At 31.8% G+C, this 14958-nt stretch overlaps 3 protein-coding genes across 3 annotated transcripts in view; 2 read left to right on the top strand and 1 right to left on the bottom strand.

The window, feature by feature from the left end:
- Positions 1-14958, top strand: part of LOC145303826 (N-acetylgalactosamine kinase-like) — a 213983-nt gene that overhangs the window by 184907 nt on the left and 14118 nt on the right. The gene's annotated exons all lie outside the window — the stretch shown is intronic.
- On the bottom strand, positions 3792-10925 carry LOC145303830 (uncharacterized). The gene is made up of 7 exons (XM_080145469.1): positions 10766-10925; positions 9261-9319; positions 8094-8142; positions 7220-7388; positions 6458-6575; positions 4997-5233; positions 3792-4595 (listed from the first exon to the last, which is right to left on the bottom strand). Exons 4-7 carry the CDS (start codon positions 7355-7357, stop codon positions 4432-4434), a joined length of 657 nt encoding a protein of 218 aa, XP_080001595.1. The 5' UTR covers positions 7358-7388; positions 8094-8142; positions 9261-9319; positions 10766-10925; the 3' UTR covers positions 3792-4431.
- On the top strand, positions 13668-14459 carry LOC145303832 (charged multivesicular body protein 1a-like). Its single transcript, XM_080145470.1, has one exon. It carries the CDS (start codon positions 13769-13771, stop codon positions 14384-14386), a length of 618 nt encoding a protein of 205 aa, XP_080001596.1. The 5' UTR covers positions 13668-13768; the 3' UTR covers positions 14387-14459.

Here is a 14958-nt window from a genome sequence, read left to right as displayed (position 1 = left end):
ATTCCTAGAACCATCAAATTTGATAAATTTTATGACTAGCATTTGGTGCTAATTTTATGTACTTTTTTCTGAAAACCATATAAAAGTATACGTTATTTCAGCAAGAATGCAAATACAATAACGAGCGAGGCTCTTTAACTAAGATAATTAATCATAACTAATGAATAAAGTATGTTAGAAAAAATGCTCATGGATAGGAGGAGTGTCAAAAAAGCTTTATACTCCTATCTTGAATAGTATCAGAGAAAAACTTATATCCACCATAGTAAAACAGTAAAACCAAAAGAAAAAAACTATAGAAAAGCTTCCCTACTATAAATCACCAAACTTACTACTTACATTACTGTTCAAATGCTTGCTACCCTATGTTGTTCATTGGGAGCTCAATCTTGAAGTATTGGGGGCAAAAAATACATAGAAATTTATGCAGCGCATTTTCGCCGCGCCGTTAGGAAATTTTGCAAAACTTCAAGTTTTAGACCCATCATTAAAAGTGCGCTTTAGTATTTTTACCCCCCAAATAATATTTCACCCCCTGAAAATTTCTGGGGTAAATTTTGTTGTGGGGGGTGATGTAAATCTTTTACAAAAGAACCCTACCCCCCCACCAAAAAAAATTTGACTTTTTGTGGGCTTGAGGCGATGGCAGTCAATGCCCCTCCCCCATGTTCAATTTTAGTTTTAGAAAGAAAGAAAAGTCATCATTTTATTGTTTGGTGATTTCTCCTCGGAAAGTGGTGGTACCCTCGCACAAATTAGCTGTAAACCTTCCAGGACCTATAAGAAGATACTATCGGTTCAGCGGTTAGGGAGATCCTTCGGTACAGGCAGAGAAACTCAAAGACATCCTGTTACTTTTATATAAGGATGATTTTGGCTTTATGGATGGAGTTTTTATATTTCATCAAAATCTAATACCTAATTAATCATAGATTCTGAGTTGATCAAAGATAGGGTATGTTGCTTGGTTTCTTTTCAAATTTTTAATTTTTAAATATGGATTTTTAATAACAGGGTAATTTAAATTTACTTACAATTTTGCTTCGACTCTTATACACATTATACAATATACATTGTACATTTATATTCTGATTATTCAGTTCTGACACTATACAAGTGTTAATGTTCGTTTGTCCTTCAATTTCAGAGCTTTGCTTTTATGGATGTTATCTTTCTTGTTTCTTTACAAATTAAGAAGGATAAATGTCATGATTATTAAAAATACATGAAAATAAGAAAATATTTATTTATTTATATAGTATATCATATTTCATTAGGTATGATTTATTTAATAATAGTACGAGATAATTTTTACTTTTTTATACATATAAAGAATCAAGAAATAAGTAAAAAGTGCAGATTTATTGGCGGAAAACCATTAAGAACAAAATGTTATGTTTTGAATCTGTTTAGTTTAGTTTTTAGATTGATGTGCTTGATTAAATATTTATCGCATCGTATTATAGACAGATTTACGCGGATAGTAAAATGAAAAAATATAAGATTACCGAGTTTAGTTGGACCCCAGGGGCCAAAGACCTGGACTAACAAAACGAGTATTAATATTATGATTTTTATTTTAGTATTCGTGGAAAATTGTACATAATTCGATACGATACATGATTGTTCAGTATGCCTCAGAACCAGTTCTTATCCAGCGGTTATGAACTGGTTTCCAAGCCATACTGGAAAAGACCTTACTAAAATACCAAAAATAAAATTTTTCAAAATAATAGATATTTCTCGCATCGTACTATATATAAACAGCTTTCCGCGCATATAAAGTGTACAATTATAAGATTAAAACCATTTTTTTAGCCTCGAGAAGATTAAAAATAGTTTTTTAGCCCCGGCCCGAGATGACAAAGGCACGGGCTAAAACTGATTTTAATCTTATCATTGTACATTTTTATATTCGTAGAAAACTGATTATAATACGATGCTTGACATAATTTTTACGTATGGATGAGAACCGATTCTAATCCACCGATTTCGAATGAATAGATCCCTGATTATCAAAGTCTAAATCCAAAAACATTGTCCCAATATTTTTGATTATCTATATTTTGCACAAACTTGGTTCCTTCTTTAATCAAATGGTTGAGGCCAGACAGAAATGGATTGGAGGATTTTTCATATTTTTTATCTAAAATAAATAGTTTTAGGACAAACGTCGGAGTGGACAAACGCAGGAGTGGAAACTTAACCTAGCCTAACCTATTTAAAACTATCTTAGAGGTTTTTAAATGCCTAACCCCTCCGGGGGGCTTATTTCTATATTCATATCTTAACCTAACCTAACCTGTTTAGAAATACTTAATTAAATTAATATTTTAACACTCTTGCGTTTGTCCACTTCGACGTTTGGGACTCCTAAGTTTGTCATGGAACCAGTTTGAGCACGCTTAAGGGATCCCTATGACAGCTGAAGGATACTATTTACCCTGTCAAAAAGTTGTGTCGCTTTTATGTCAACATAAGCATTGTCGATGTTATGTCAGCTACGACCACTTTTTATTAAAGCGATATAGTCGACATAAACCCTTGAAACTGCATATCGGTATAATGCCAACAGTTTTAATGGGTTAGCCTTCAAGTTTTTAGCCAGTCAAGAAACTCTAGAAAGTAGTTTTTTATCAAGTATAATTCTTAAAAATGAGACATATGACGCAGTGCAGAAGATGGAGAAAGTCACTCAAAAATCAGCCACGTGACGTCATAAAAAAAGGAGGAATTGTCCATCTCTTTTTAAGGGGTTTTCTTTCCAACTTCTCCGCTCATCTCCCTTATTTTTATGACGTCACATGTCTGATTTTTGAGTGACTTTCTCCCCCTACCGCAGTGCACAATGGATAATAAAATATGGATGTTGTCTCAACAGAAAATTAAATGTTAACAAATCTTTAAAAAAATATTACCTCGATGGGATAGTGGAGGTACTGAAAAAAAGCAAAATAAAGTACAGGGTGTACAAATGAGTTAAATTAAAAAGAAATAATGTTTGTAGGAAGTTTTTAGGACAAAGTAGATATAAAATCTTATATATTAAAATAAAAATGCAAAAAAAATAAAAACCTGGATTAGGCTTTTCTGAAACTGTTTGTTTACCTGAAACATTAAATATACAGGGCAACCAAAAATTTGTGCAAAATGCATATCTTTGAAACCTTATAAAAGGTTTTTTTTGAACATATAGTAAGTTTTTTCACTCAAAAATAAACACAAAATTTAGGATATTCAATATACATAGAAATCAAAATATTCCTATACTTAAAAATAACTTATGAAAGGCGTTATTATTGTTTACGTAAAAAAGACCTACAAATTAAGATTTTTCTTATTCCTTATCTTATGGCTGTATCAAAAAACGAAAGACGCAGTTTAATTTGGGACACCTTGTGTCTTCAAAAATAGAACTGTGGAAAAAAAATGCAGTGTTTAGCAGCCTTAGTTGCATAAGCCAACCAAGAAGCCTCAGTCTAAACCACTGCAGCCACCATCAGCAACTAGACTTTTTAGAATTCGCATTTATTCTCGCGGTTTGGATAAATAACCTGCCACTCTAAGCCGTAGCCACACTCGTCACTCAGCCACAGCCGAAGCCACCAATTCCACCATTTTAGATTTCAGAAAATAGTTTTAAAATTTGATACGAAACATGAGCTTTTCTGAAAGCCTTGGACTTACCAAAATTTTAGAGATATTAAAGAACACATGGTGGACTAATAAAAGATAAATATTTTTAATCGTCCTGTAAAGTTAGAACTAAAATATTATTATATTTTATCAAGTTAATAATAACAAGTTTATTTATTTAAACATTATATAAATAGTTATTGTAAGTATAAGGAGTTTACAGTACATTTATTTTTAAAAGCGAAGCTTTTCTATAATTAGAGTCCGTCCGTCACCGACGGATAGCTTTTTTCGTTAATTTAGGCATGTTAGAATTGTCCTATAGATTTCAAACTTTGCATAGTGATTTCTTTAGTAGATAGGTACGATTTAGAAAGCGTAGCAACTCTATAATCATTACAAGAATGTCCGTACGTCCATTTTAAACATGTTGTTTTTTTTACTTTTTTAACAAAAAATTTTTAGGTGATCTAATCATCCGATTGATCTGATTTTTGGTATGTTGAATCCTGGGACAACAAAGTATAATGTTATAAGCGAAGCAAATCTATAATCAAGTCCTAACAATGTAAGTATGTCCATAAACATTATCCTGTATCAAGCAGTTTTTCAACAAATTTACTTACGATTTTGCTTCGACTCTTATACATTTATATTCTGATTATTCAGTTCTGACACTATATAAGTGTTAATGTCCGTTTGTCCTACCGTTTCAGTGCTTCGCTTTTATGGATGTTGTCATCCTTGTTCCTTAGTAAATTGATCAAATATATCATCTAGATATTAATATACAATCTAAATAAGCCAATTCTGCCAATCTTGAGAAATTTGACCCGTCATCCATTCTTGTCTGGTAGGCTTACGAAAGTTTGACATGCCAAATTGTTGTCTTTTTGGGGGCTGTGGTGGTGGACCAAAGTTAATTTGGGACAGGATGTCATCAATGTTAAGGTTAATCACTAACGATTAAGTTATATTTGCTCAATTTTAAAGAAATCAGCTGTTATCAGAAAATTTAAAAAAATATTTTTAACTCTAGAATCACAAGTTGAGATCTGTACATATTTACAATTAAATTTATGTACAAAAGCCCTAGGGAACCAAAAAAACATTTGTAGTAAAAATCAGGTACAAGGGAATGATATTTTGACAAACAACTCTAAAGGAAAATTTCCCCATAACCCCCTTCCCCTTTTCCTCCTCTTCTTTTCCACCCCTCTTCACTTACATGACAAAAACAAACTATATCACCAGATACCCCTTAAGGTTTCGTGATTTTTTTTGAAGAATTGTTGGTTAGACTGGCTACCCCTGAGTAAAAATAACTAAATATTTATATCAAAGTTGAAACATAACTTGCCTTGATCATCTGGTGGAGAGGGTGGAAATGGAGGTTGGACTGGAGGTTGAAATGGTGGTGGGACAGGCGGACGTACAGGAGGTTGAAAAGGTGGCTGTACAGGAGGTTGAAAGGGTGGCTGGACTGGAGGTTGGACTGGAGGCTGGACTGGAGGTTGAACTGGTGGTTGTACAGGAGGTTGTACTGGGGGATTAGGTTGTTCGCTACCATGTCCAACCCATTTCAAGAATTCATCATCTAAAACATTAAATAACAAGGATTACAACATCCATAAGTAGCGAATCCAAAAAATTATGAATGAATATTAGGAAAAAAATTTACTATTATTATTATTATTTGATTCTTTATTTGTCTTAATTATATACATAAAAAGTTTACATCTGAATTATAAGAGTTATTATAACAATATTGTATGAAGACTAATCCAATATATTCTCTTATAAAAAGTGTAAGTTAATTGTAAAGCAGAAGTAAAAAAAAGGGAAAGAAAAAATGTCGTTTAACATAAAAAAGTGTACATTTAAATTAAGTCAAAACTAATTCAACACAATCTCTACTCAAAATATATCCCATTTATACAACAATAAAAAAAATAAACTTCAGTAAGTCTCAGAAAGAAAAATAGTTGTCATTGAGAAGTAAAATAAAATATTTATGATAAAAATAATAGGTCAACACTAATCCTAAATACATTCTGATTAAATTGTGTATAACGAATACACAGCTGAACTTAAAATTGTTAAGGAGGGATAAATAAGTGTGGCCTGTTAAAAAAAACTGCAAAATGCTTTAATGGGCAGACCACCAAAAGCTCCACCTCAAGAATATTGTTTAGGTTGTATACTGACCCTGTATAGAAGTAAAATACAACAAACATTAAACTTTATGAAATAGGGAAATCACGAAACCTTTAAAATCTAGGAATCGATCTAGCACCGCAATTGATAGACAAATCTTGACGAAACTGTCTATCTTGAATAGGAGCCGAGAAAATCACATTTCTCCCATAGCGTTACGAACTGATGGACTAAAGGACGGACAGACCAACCCTAATCATAGAAAAGCTTTGCTTTTAAAAATTGTTAGGTACTACATCCAACTCTTGAACTAAGTATTATTTTTAAGTGATTTAAATTTTGCACTAATTTCTGGATTTTTGTCTCAAAAACTGTTTTTAACCTATTTTTAAAAGTAATATCAAAAGTTTACTTTGACACCTGTAGAATCATACTACAGAGCCAAAAAAACCACGAAACTTTCTCGATCTATTTCTCAAGTTATTTAGAGGCCTATTCATATTTTAGCTCTGCAGTATGATTCTACAGGTGTCAGAGTATATTTTTGATATGCCTTTTAAAAATAGGTTAAAAACAGTTTAAGTTTTATTGGAAAATAACAGTAGTGACATAGGAAACCTGTTCTTTAAAAAATACCCAGGAACTTCCAAGTGTGTAAATTCACCTGGATCTATTTGTTGAAGCACTTCCTGGTCCAAAGAGGAGAAATTATAAGGTTTTCCATGATCAATTCCAAATGCTCTGTTTCTTACTTGCTGCTGGTTCTGCTGATCAACTGGGCTCTTTGTTATATTATCTAGGTTGTTTTATTTTAATACTAGCGGCTACGCCCCTAGAGGCCTCTAGAGGCACTTGAGGAGGGGGAACCTATTTTTTTAGTTTAGATTTTTTAAGTAAAAATTTTTACTTTATTTTATGAGTTATAAGCAAAGCATATCTATGATTAGGGTCGGTCCGTCCGTCCGTAATGGTTAGCTCTTTCCATTAATTTGGACAGGTTATTATTGTCTTATTGATTTCAAACTTTGCATGATGATTCCTATAACAGTAAGTACGACTTAGAAAGCGCAGCAATTCTACTATCATTACCAGAAAGTCCTTAATTCCATTTAAAACATTCTTATTTTTTACTTCTTGGACAACAAATTTTTTAATGTTAAAATTATCTGATTCATCTGATTTTTGGTATACTGATTCCTATTACAACAAGGTACAATTTTATAAGCGAAACATCTTTATAACTATTCCTAAAAAATGTGAGTTTTGTACTTAAACAGTATCATGTATTAAAGCAGTTTCGCAACAAATTTACTTACAATTTTGATTAAACTTAGGCATAAATATCATGCTTATTTAGTTCTGACAAAATAGCCAAAATCTTTACCAATCTGTAAGATATGAAATGACAAACAACCTATGATGTAACCTTTGTATCTTCATAATCAAAACCCATTTTAACATTAACATCTTCTGAGGGATCAAATTCCATTTTTACACTTACAGTAACATGTGGATCAGCAAGTTTCAATGGTTTAGTTGTTTTAATTGGTGGATTAAATCTCATTGAATGATCAGTTTCATGTAAAGGAACGCTTCTTCAGGATATATTTACATTTAATAACCAATTTGTAAATTATTAAAACTAGCGACTTTTCTCCCAGCATGTAGGGGCTCTGTTTTCAAACGACAGGAAGTGGGCTGAAATATAGTCTAAAACCATCCCCAAGACATAAATCTAAAAATAATATAGCCTAAAACCATCGAAAAACATATGTGAAGCTTCCCTAAAGTGGAGAATTTAATTGGCTTAGAAATTATTAAAATCTTAAGCTTCAGACAAAAAAACCTCACTACTTTTTATATTTAACTAGCGGCTTCGCCCCTAGCCTCTAGGGGCTTTGCCCCAAGAGGTGATAAAAAAAATTAAGGCGAAATTCGTTAAAGGACCAAGGAAATCTTAAGCAAAAAAAAAAAAAAAATGGGGGGGGATTTTTTGTTTTTTGGGGGTTGGGGGTGTCCCACCCCCCCAAGAAAATAGCTTAAAACCACCACAGGACCAATAGGTATATACCCTGAAGAGTAGAATCCGATCGGTTAAGTGGTTACCGAGATCTTAAGGGACAGACAGACAGACAGACGGACAGACAGACATCGTTCTACTTTGTATTATAGATAAGATAAAAAATCTCGAATAGTGAATAATACTATAAAATTTTATGTATTGAAATCTTTTTTTATAATGCTATAAACATTAATTGTATTATCTAAATATGTTTTATCAAATCAATGTAAATATATACCCTTGATATCTGTTTCTAGAGGCAACCCAACCAATTGGATTACTGTGTCCTTAGAGAAAAGAGGATGAATGATTTTTTGTTTCGAAAAAAAACTGCAATCCTTATATAATAATAAAACAGGATGTATATCTGTCTGTTGAAATTGATCTGACTGATATGGTTCTCCTTTACGGTGCAGGTTTCCCATAAGTTCAAGGAAGGTTTATTGCTATTTTGTGGGAGGGTACATACACCCTCAAAGGTAAAATCGCCTAGGAAAATAGCCATCCTTTACGGTTTCATTTAAACTAAAATTTAAAGTGGACAATCGTCTTTGACCCCCTCACTCCATTTCCTATTAACTTAAGCGAGACTCCTAAGAGCGTAGAGGCGGGTCAACTCTAAAAACGCCCATCTCAATAAACACCTATCTCAGAAAACACCTTTTTAAATGCCTATTACATAAATTTATAAAAAGGCATTGCTTTATTTCTAGCCATTAATAGTTTAAACAAGGAAAGATTTGTAAAGACAATGGATCGAATATTCAATTTTTAGACGTCTCAGGCTTTGGGTACTGGCTTAAAGGGAATGTGCAAGAATTTAGCAGGTTCTGACTGACTTTGGGTACAAGTGCATCATTGCCGCTATCTCAATGAGTTAGTTTTGAAAATAGTTTTGAAAAATTTGTTATGCGATTGCTGGTTTAAAAAAAATTTTTCTCCAAAAAATATCATTTCATAGATAAAAACTTTATTGTGATATTTGTTGTAATAAACAATCTAAGAACCCTTAAATTTAATTCTTGTGTATAGTGGCATTTTAAAATTAAGAAATATGGGGTGAACGAGTTCCAGGACAATTTTTCTAGTAATCAATTACAGAATGGTTATTCCAGCCTGATGTACTGGTAGTCTAATTTTCAAATAGATGCTTTTTTTCTTAGAACTTTTTTCTTATTTTATAGTTTTCTAAATTTTATTAACATACCCTTTACTATTTTCTTTAAATTTTCTGGATATGTCTGGATTTCATGGCCTTTCAGCAAAAACTCTTAAATTCAATTAATTGCCCATTGTACCCTCCCTTACTCCCTGCAAATTATATAGCTGCTATACATGAAGTATTTGTATATCCCAGCAAAATGGATTTTTTTAGCATAATCATTAATCATCCTAACAATTCTACCTAGGTTATGATTGTCAAATGAAATTTGCCTTCTATTGTATATCTTCTCATATGGATCTCTACAAAATAAAAGTATTAGTTTAGAAATATTGAGCAAAACTTATACAGGGTGTTTCAAGAGAAATGTCTTTTTTTAAAATAAAGACTTAATTGTTTATAATAAATACAACAATTATATAAAATGCTTTATAAACAGAGTGTCCCTCGTAAACTGTTTTTTTTGAAACGCTTATTACTCCCTTAATATTTGAGCTATCTTAGTAAACTAAAAAGTATTTGGCAGCCTACTACTGACCATTTAATGATATAGTGATGAAAAATCCGCAAAAATAACAGAAAAAAATCTACAAGATAGTACATAACAGGCTGATTATAGTGAATAAAAGACTAATCCACAAGAATAATATGCCTTCGTTAAATTTAAAAGCAGCTGGTGGTCAAACGTTGGATCAAAAAGACTTACTCCAGACATTATAAGAACTGGCATTGTAGTCTAATTAAAAAATCTGGTATATTTCAGGCTCTTGCGTGCATTTGAAGCGAGCTCACATGAAAAATTAACAAAAAAAGACTAATATTATGCCTATTTTTACATATTTTTCACTTAAATTACACTTCAGAATCTTGAATATTGAGAATTTCTGGTATGCCATGTCAAGCCTGTTCAATTTTTGTGCTTAAAAAGTCTAAGCGACCAGCCGTTTGGACCCTAACTAATCTTAAACTTCACAAAGCAAATATTTTCTTGTGGGTTAGTCTAAATTCAATAAAATGAACCTCTTATGCAATACCTCGTAGATTTTTTCCTGTTTATTTTGTGGATTTTTCATCATTACCCAATAAAATGGTCAGTAGTATGCTGCCAAATACTTTTTATTTTACTAAGATAGCTCAAATATTAAGGGAGTAATAAGCGTTTCAAAAAAAACAGTTTACGAGGGACACTTTGTATTTGGAAAATCTGTTCTAGAACATTTATGCTTAAAATATTCAAAAATGATTATTTCAACAAATTATGCCTTTAATCCCGTTTTTCCAAAGGCTTTATTTTTGAAGATTTATGGATTTAAAGGTTGTGCAAAAAATCCGCACATTTTTAAAATTCAAATTGTGCGGCTTGTGTTAATAGTAGAAAAATGTTATGCATACCGTTAGAATCTTCATAAACACTAGTTTTTGGGAATATTAGTACCATTTTTGCGCTATTTGTAGTTTAGGAGCTACGTTGAAAAATGTGAGAAAAAGGTTGAAAAGTTTTTAAGTAAGTTGGAACATTTCACCATGTGGGACCAGGACCTATGAGAAGCTACATAGTACAGGAGAACCATACCGGTTCAGCGGTTAGTGGGATTCTTTGGTACACACAGACAGACATAGATCCTATTACTTTTATATAAGGATTAGTTTCTCTGTAGCTTTAAAATCATTAATGCCATATTGGTTCAGCCAGATCCTTTGGTACAGACAGATACTTAGAGATCCTGTTACTTTATCATAAGGATAACCTGTTAATTCTTGCTCTCCATCCCCCCAAAATATGAGATTCCCATTCTGGTCCCTCATGTGGTCCACTGTTTGATTTCCAAACTTCTGGTCCTCCTATATTTGATCCCCCATGTGCTGGCCCCCAATTAGGTACAGCTTTATCTGCTTTTTGTTCCAATTGTCTGTGTTATTTAATTGTTCTTTATACAATTATGTATTTTCTATACTTGTTTAGGTTTAAAAAGGTTTATCATTAGGTTCTTTTTTCCATAAACTATATCAACTCTATATTGATACTTGCACACATTTTTGGCTTGAAGGAAAGAAGTTATAGAAAAAATGGTTTTGTCTTTAGCTTTGTCTTTGGAGTGAGAGGATAGGTTATTGAAGAAAAAAGTTTACTTTTGGGGTGTATTTTTCTTATATTTAAAAAATTTTGTATTTGGCCTCCAGGTTCAGGTGCTGCAGGCCCCCAGGTTGTCTCTGGACAGGTAAAAATTAAAAAATTTTTTTTTTGAAGAGTTAGAAGTCAACTTATAAAACAAAATATGCATCTTTTATCTTCAAATATGTTAATAACATTCAAAAGGATGCATATTTTGTTTTATAATTTAACTTCTAACTCTTCAAAAAATTTTTTTTTTCATTTTTACCTGTACAGAGACAACCTGGGGGCCTGCAGCACCTGAACCTGTAGGCTAAATACAAGATTTTTTAAATATGAGAAAAGTACAACCCAAAAGTAAACTTTTTTCTTACATAACCCATCCTCTTACTCCAAAGACAAAGTCAATAAGTTTGAAATCATTTGAATCGTTAAATAATTAGTTGAAAATCTCACCACTAGAGGGGGTTATTTTTAATAATTTTATTATTTTTCTTACACATATGAAACAGCGTAAATTGCCGCCAAAAAATAACGTCATACATTACAAAGTACCATTGATAGGCCAGTGTAAATTGTAATTGACCAACTGTAAAATTTATACTGGCCTCTTATTGGTCATTTTTTGGAGGTAGTTTACGCTGTTTGAAAATAGTCTTTTCCTAATTGTATAATTTCCTGTCTAGATACCAACTAAAAGGTTTTTCTGCGTTTGCTATATGTAATAACAGCCAAACAAATATAAAACAGGTTTGTAATCTCTAAACAAAATATATAATAACTAGCAGTTAAGCTCTCAGAGGCCTCAATTGAATTATTTAAAAAGACCAAACTTAAATGATAAAAAATAACATTTAATCTAGTCTTCTTACACAAATTTTTCAATCTTACAAAAAAATTCAAGTTATATCTAAAAATATCAAAAACTAAGCAACAACTAAATAATTTATTAGTGGAGGAAAATATTTTGTCGCATTCATTCGAAACCGATTAATATCCGGTGAACTAAAACCGGTTCTCATCCATACGAAAAATTATGTCTAGCATCGTATTATATCCAGTTTTCTACAAAAATTAAAAGATACAATGATTAGATTATAATCAGTTATTTTATTCCGTGCCTGGCATCTAGGGGCTAAAAGACTGGTTTCAATATTATAATTTTACATTTTATATCCGCGGAAAACTGTTTAAAATAAGATGCGAGTAATAACTATTTTGTAACAAAACTAATCAACTATAGTATACTCTTCCATTTTCAGTCTCAAAAATTTAACAGTCGTCGCAGCCAAAAAACAGCAGTTATAAAAATAACAATTAACAGCTGCGCACATAAATTCACATAATTCCGCATCTGCAGTTAACAGACCTGTCGAATTAGACACCTGCCAATCCCTGATATAAAATATAAATTTGACTTACTTTTGTTATCATAATCCTTTGTAAATAACTAAATAATTTATCTAACTAAAGAACTTTTGTATTTGACTGACAACATTGTTTATTCTCTGTAATCTGATGCCTTTTTTTAATGCTATTAGCTTTATCCCACAAGGAGGGGAAGGAAGGGGGGGGGGGGGTTGTGGGAGATGACCAACTTCTTTCAACCATAATTTTATAATGCAAAAAAGTCTGATAATCAATTGTTTATCTTTAAAAGCGAAGCTTTTTTCAATAATTAGGGTCAGTCCGTACGTCCGTCCATCTGTCCGCACGTCCGTTCATCCGTCTGGAACGGATAGCTTTTTCATTAATTCAGGCATGTTAGAACTGTCCTATACGATTTCAAACTTTGCATGGTGATTACTGTTGAAATTTTTCTAAATAAAGATATTTTCTCAATTGAATTATTTTTGTCTACTTACAACCAATAAAATGAAAGAACTAAATCTTAAATATCATACAGAGCTGTAAATAGTTTAATAAAATCACAATGAAAGCATTTATGATCAATAAAATTTATCTAATAAAACTTATACATTAAATAATAATAGTAAAAAATAAATCAAAAGACCTCCTAAATTATATACCTTTTAACAGGAATAAAGTGTAAGAAGAAGCAAACTAAATTGAGAGAAAACAAGTTTTGGGGGTCATATTTCTAAGATTCCCTCCCTTCTTGTGCAAACCCTACAAAACCCAGGTAGCTCAACAGTTAGGACGATTGACAAATTAATGATCATTTCTTATAGCAATAAGTATCTAATATTGTAATAAAAAGGTCTGTTTAGTTTCGCGGATTTTTATAATGTAAAGTTTCGTGATTTTTTTTTGTTTGTTTACATAAACATCTGGTCTTTTGGACATTTTATTCCGTACTCTTTCTTCCCATCGAGGAACAGCTGATTATACTTATGTTAAAGGAGAATAATCTTCTTTTACTGAAAAATTTTCTATTAATATTTTTAGAATTTGAATTCTGATAAAGTAGTGTAATTTGAACTATGTTTTTTTCGATGGAAAGTATACAATTCTGTTTGGGAAAAATATACAGAGAAATATCGTCTACACTCAATTTTTTTTTTAGAAGCAGACAAGTCTGTGTACGATGAATAATAACAACTAGCCTTGGAAGAAAAAAAAGAGATAAGCTATTTTTAAAAATCTAATATTGCTCACTTATACAAAAGACGAAATAATGTTTGGCTTTGGTGGACCAAATATGGAGGAAACTTTGTTCCAGCTAAAGTTTTGCTCCAAACAGCTGGAGAAATTATCAAAGAAGGCAGAAAAAGAACAGAAAAAAGAAGAGGATAAAATTAAAAAGGCTTTATCTTCAGGAGACGTGGAGAGAGCCAGAATTTATGCTGAAAACGCTGTCAGAAAAAAGAATGAAAGTCTAAATTACCTACGGATGTCAAGCAAAGTGGATGCTACGGCTTCTAGAGTACAAACTGCAGTCACAATGAAAGGTGTGGCAAAAAATATGGGATCTGTAGTGAAAGCTCTGGACAAAGCAATCAACTCAATGGAACTTGAAAAAATATCGCAGGTTATGGACAAGTTTGAGAAGCAGTTTGAAGATCTTGATGTACAGACAAGTGTAATGGAGAATTCAATGGGCACAGCTACTACAACAACTACTCCTGCTGAGCAAGTTGACGACTTAATACGACAGGTGGCAGAAGAATCCGGCCTTGAAATCAGCTCCCAGCTGGCATCTGTTCCTTCATCTACAATAGGAGAGTCGGTGAGGGCGTCTTCTTCGACTGTTGATGATCCTCTCAGCCGTCGCCTCGCGGCTCTTAGAGAATAAAATACTCTGTGACTTAAAAATAGTGTATTATATATTATCAATTTATGCTTCAATGAATAAATGTTAAAATTAATGCTATTATTTAATGTATTTCTATTTTTAAATGTTGAATTTATTACTATGTATTTTTTGTTATTCTTTTTTGTATGCCTTTTTGAAAGAAGGTATGTAGTTTCTACCTTATCCACCAATTAAAATGCTTTCTCGTCATTTGCATGTTACTTTGTTTCATCAGATTTTCATATTTTTTTGAGGTTAAAATCAATAGAAAATAATATACATTCTTTTTTTGTGCAGTAATTTGGTGTATCTGACAAAGTGATAGGCTGTATGTTTGTATGAATTTTTGCGTATCTTGGCTATTTTTTCTTGTATAGGAAAATAATTTTCAAGCGCTTTTTTGGAGTTTTGTTTTGTGTCTGCTGACGAAGTTTTCATTCAAAAAAAGACATAAGTTTTCATAGAAACTTTTTAAAAAATGTTGATATTATAATATTTATAATGTTATTGTATTGATAATCATATTAATTTTGAAATAATATTGTAATTTTACAAGAAAAAGCATGTTATGT

This window comes from Acartia tonsa, chromosome 13 (assembly GCF_053477335.1).
Source record: "Acartia tonsa isolate MP-2025a chromosome 13, ASM5347733v1, whole genome shotgun sequence".
Lineage (NCBI taxonomy): Eukaryota > Metazoa > Arthropoda > Copepoda > Calanoida > Acartiidae > Acartia > Acartia tonsa.
Note: the sequence above shows the minus strand (reverse complement) of the source record. Positions and strands in the feature narration are given on the sequence as shown.

Excerpts from the sequence above, each read along its gene's own strand:
- LOC145303832 (XM_080145470.1), top strand. The coding sequence starts at position 13,769 with ATGTTTGGCTTTGGTGGACCAAATATGGAGGAAACTTTGTTCCAGCTA.
- LOC145303830 (XM_080145469.1), bottom strand. The coding sequence starts at position 7,357 with ATGAGATTTAATCCACCAATTAAAACAACTAAACCATTGAAACTTGCT. Across the intron at positions 5,234-6,457 it reads GCTTCAACAAATAGATCCAG|ATGATGAATTCTTGAAATGG; the intron begins GTGAATTTACAC and ends TTAATGTTTTAG. Across the intron at positions 4,596-4,996 it reads CTCTCCACCAGATGATCAAG|TGATTAACCTTAACATTGAT; the intron begins GCAAGTTATGTT and ends CTTAATCGTTAG.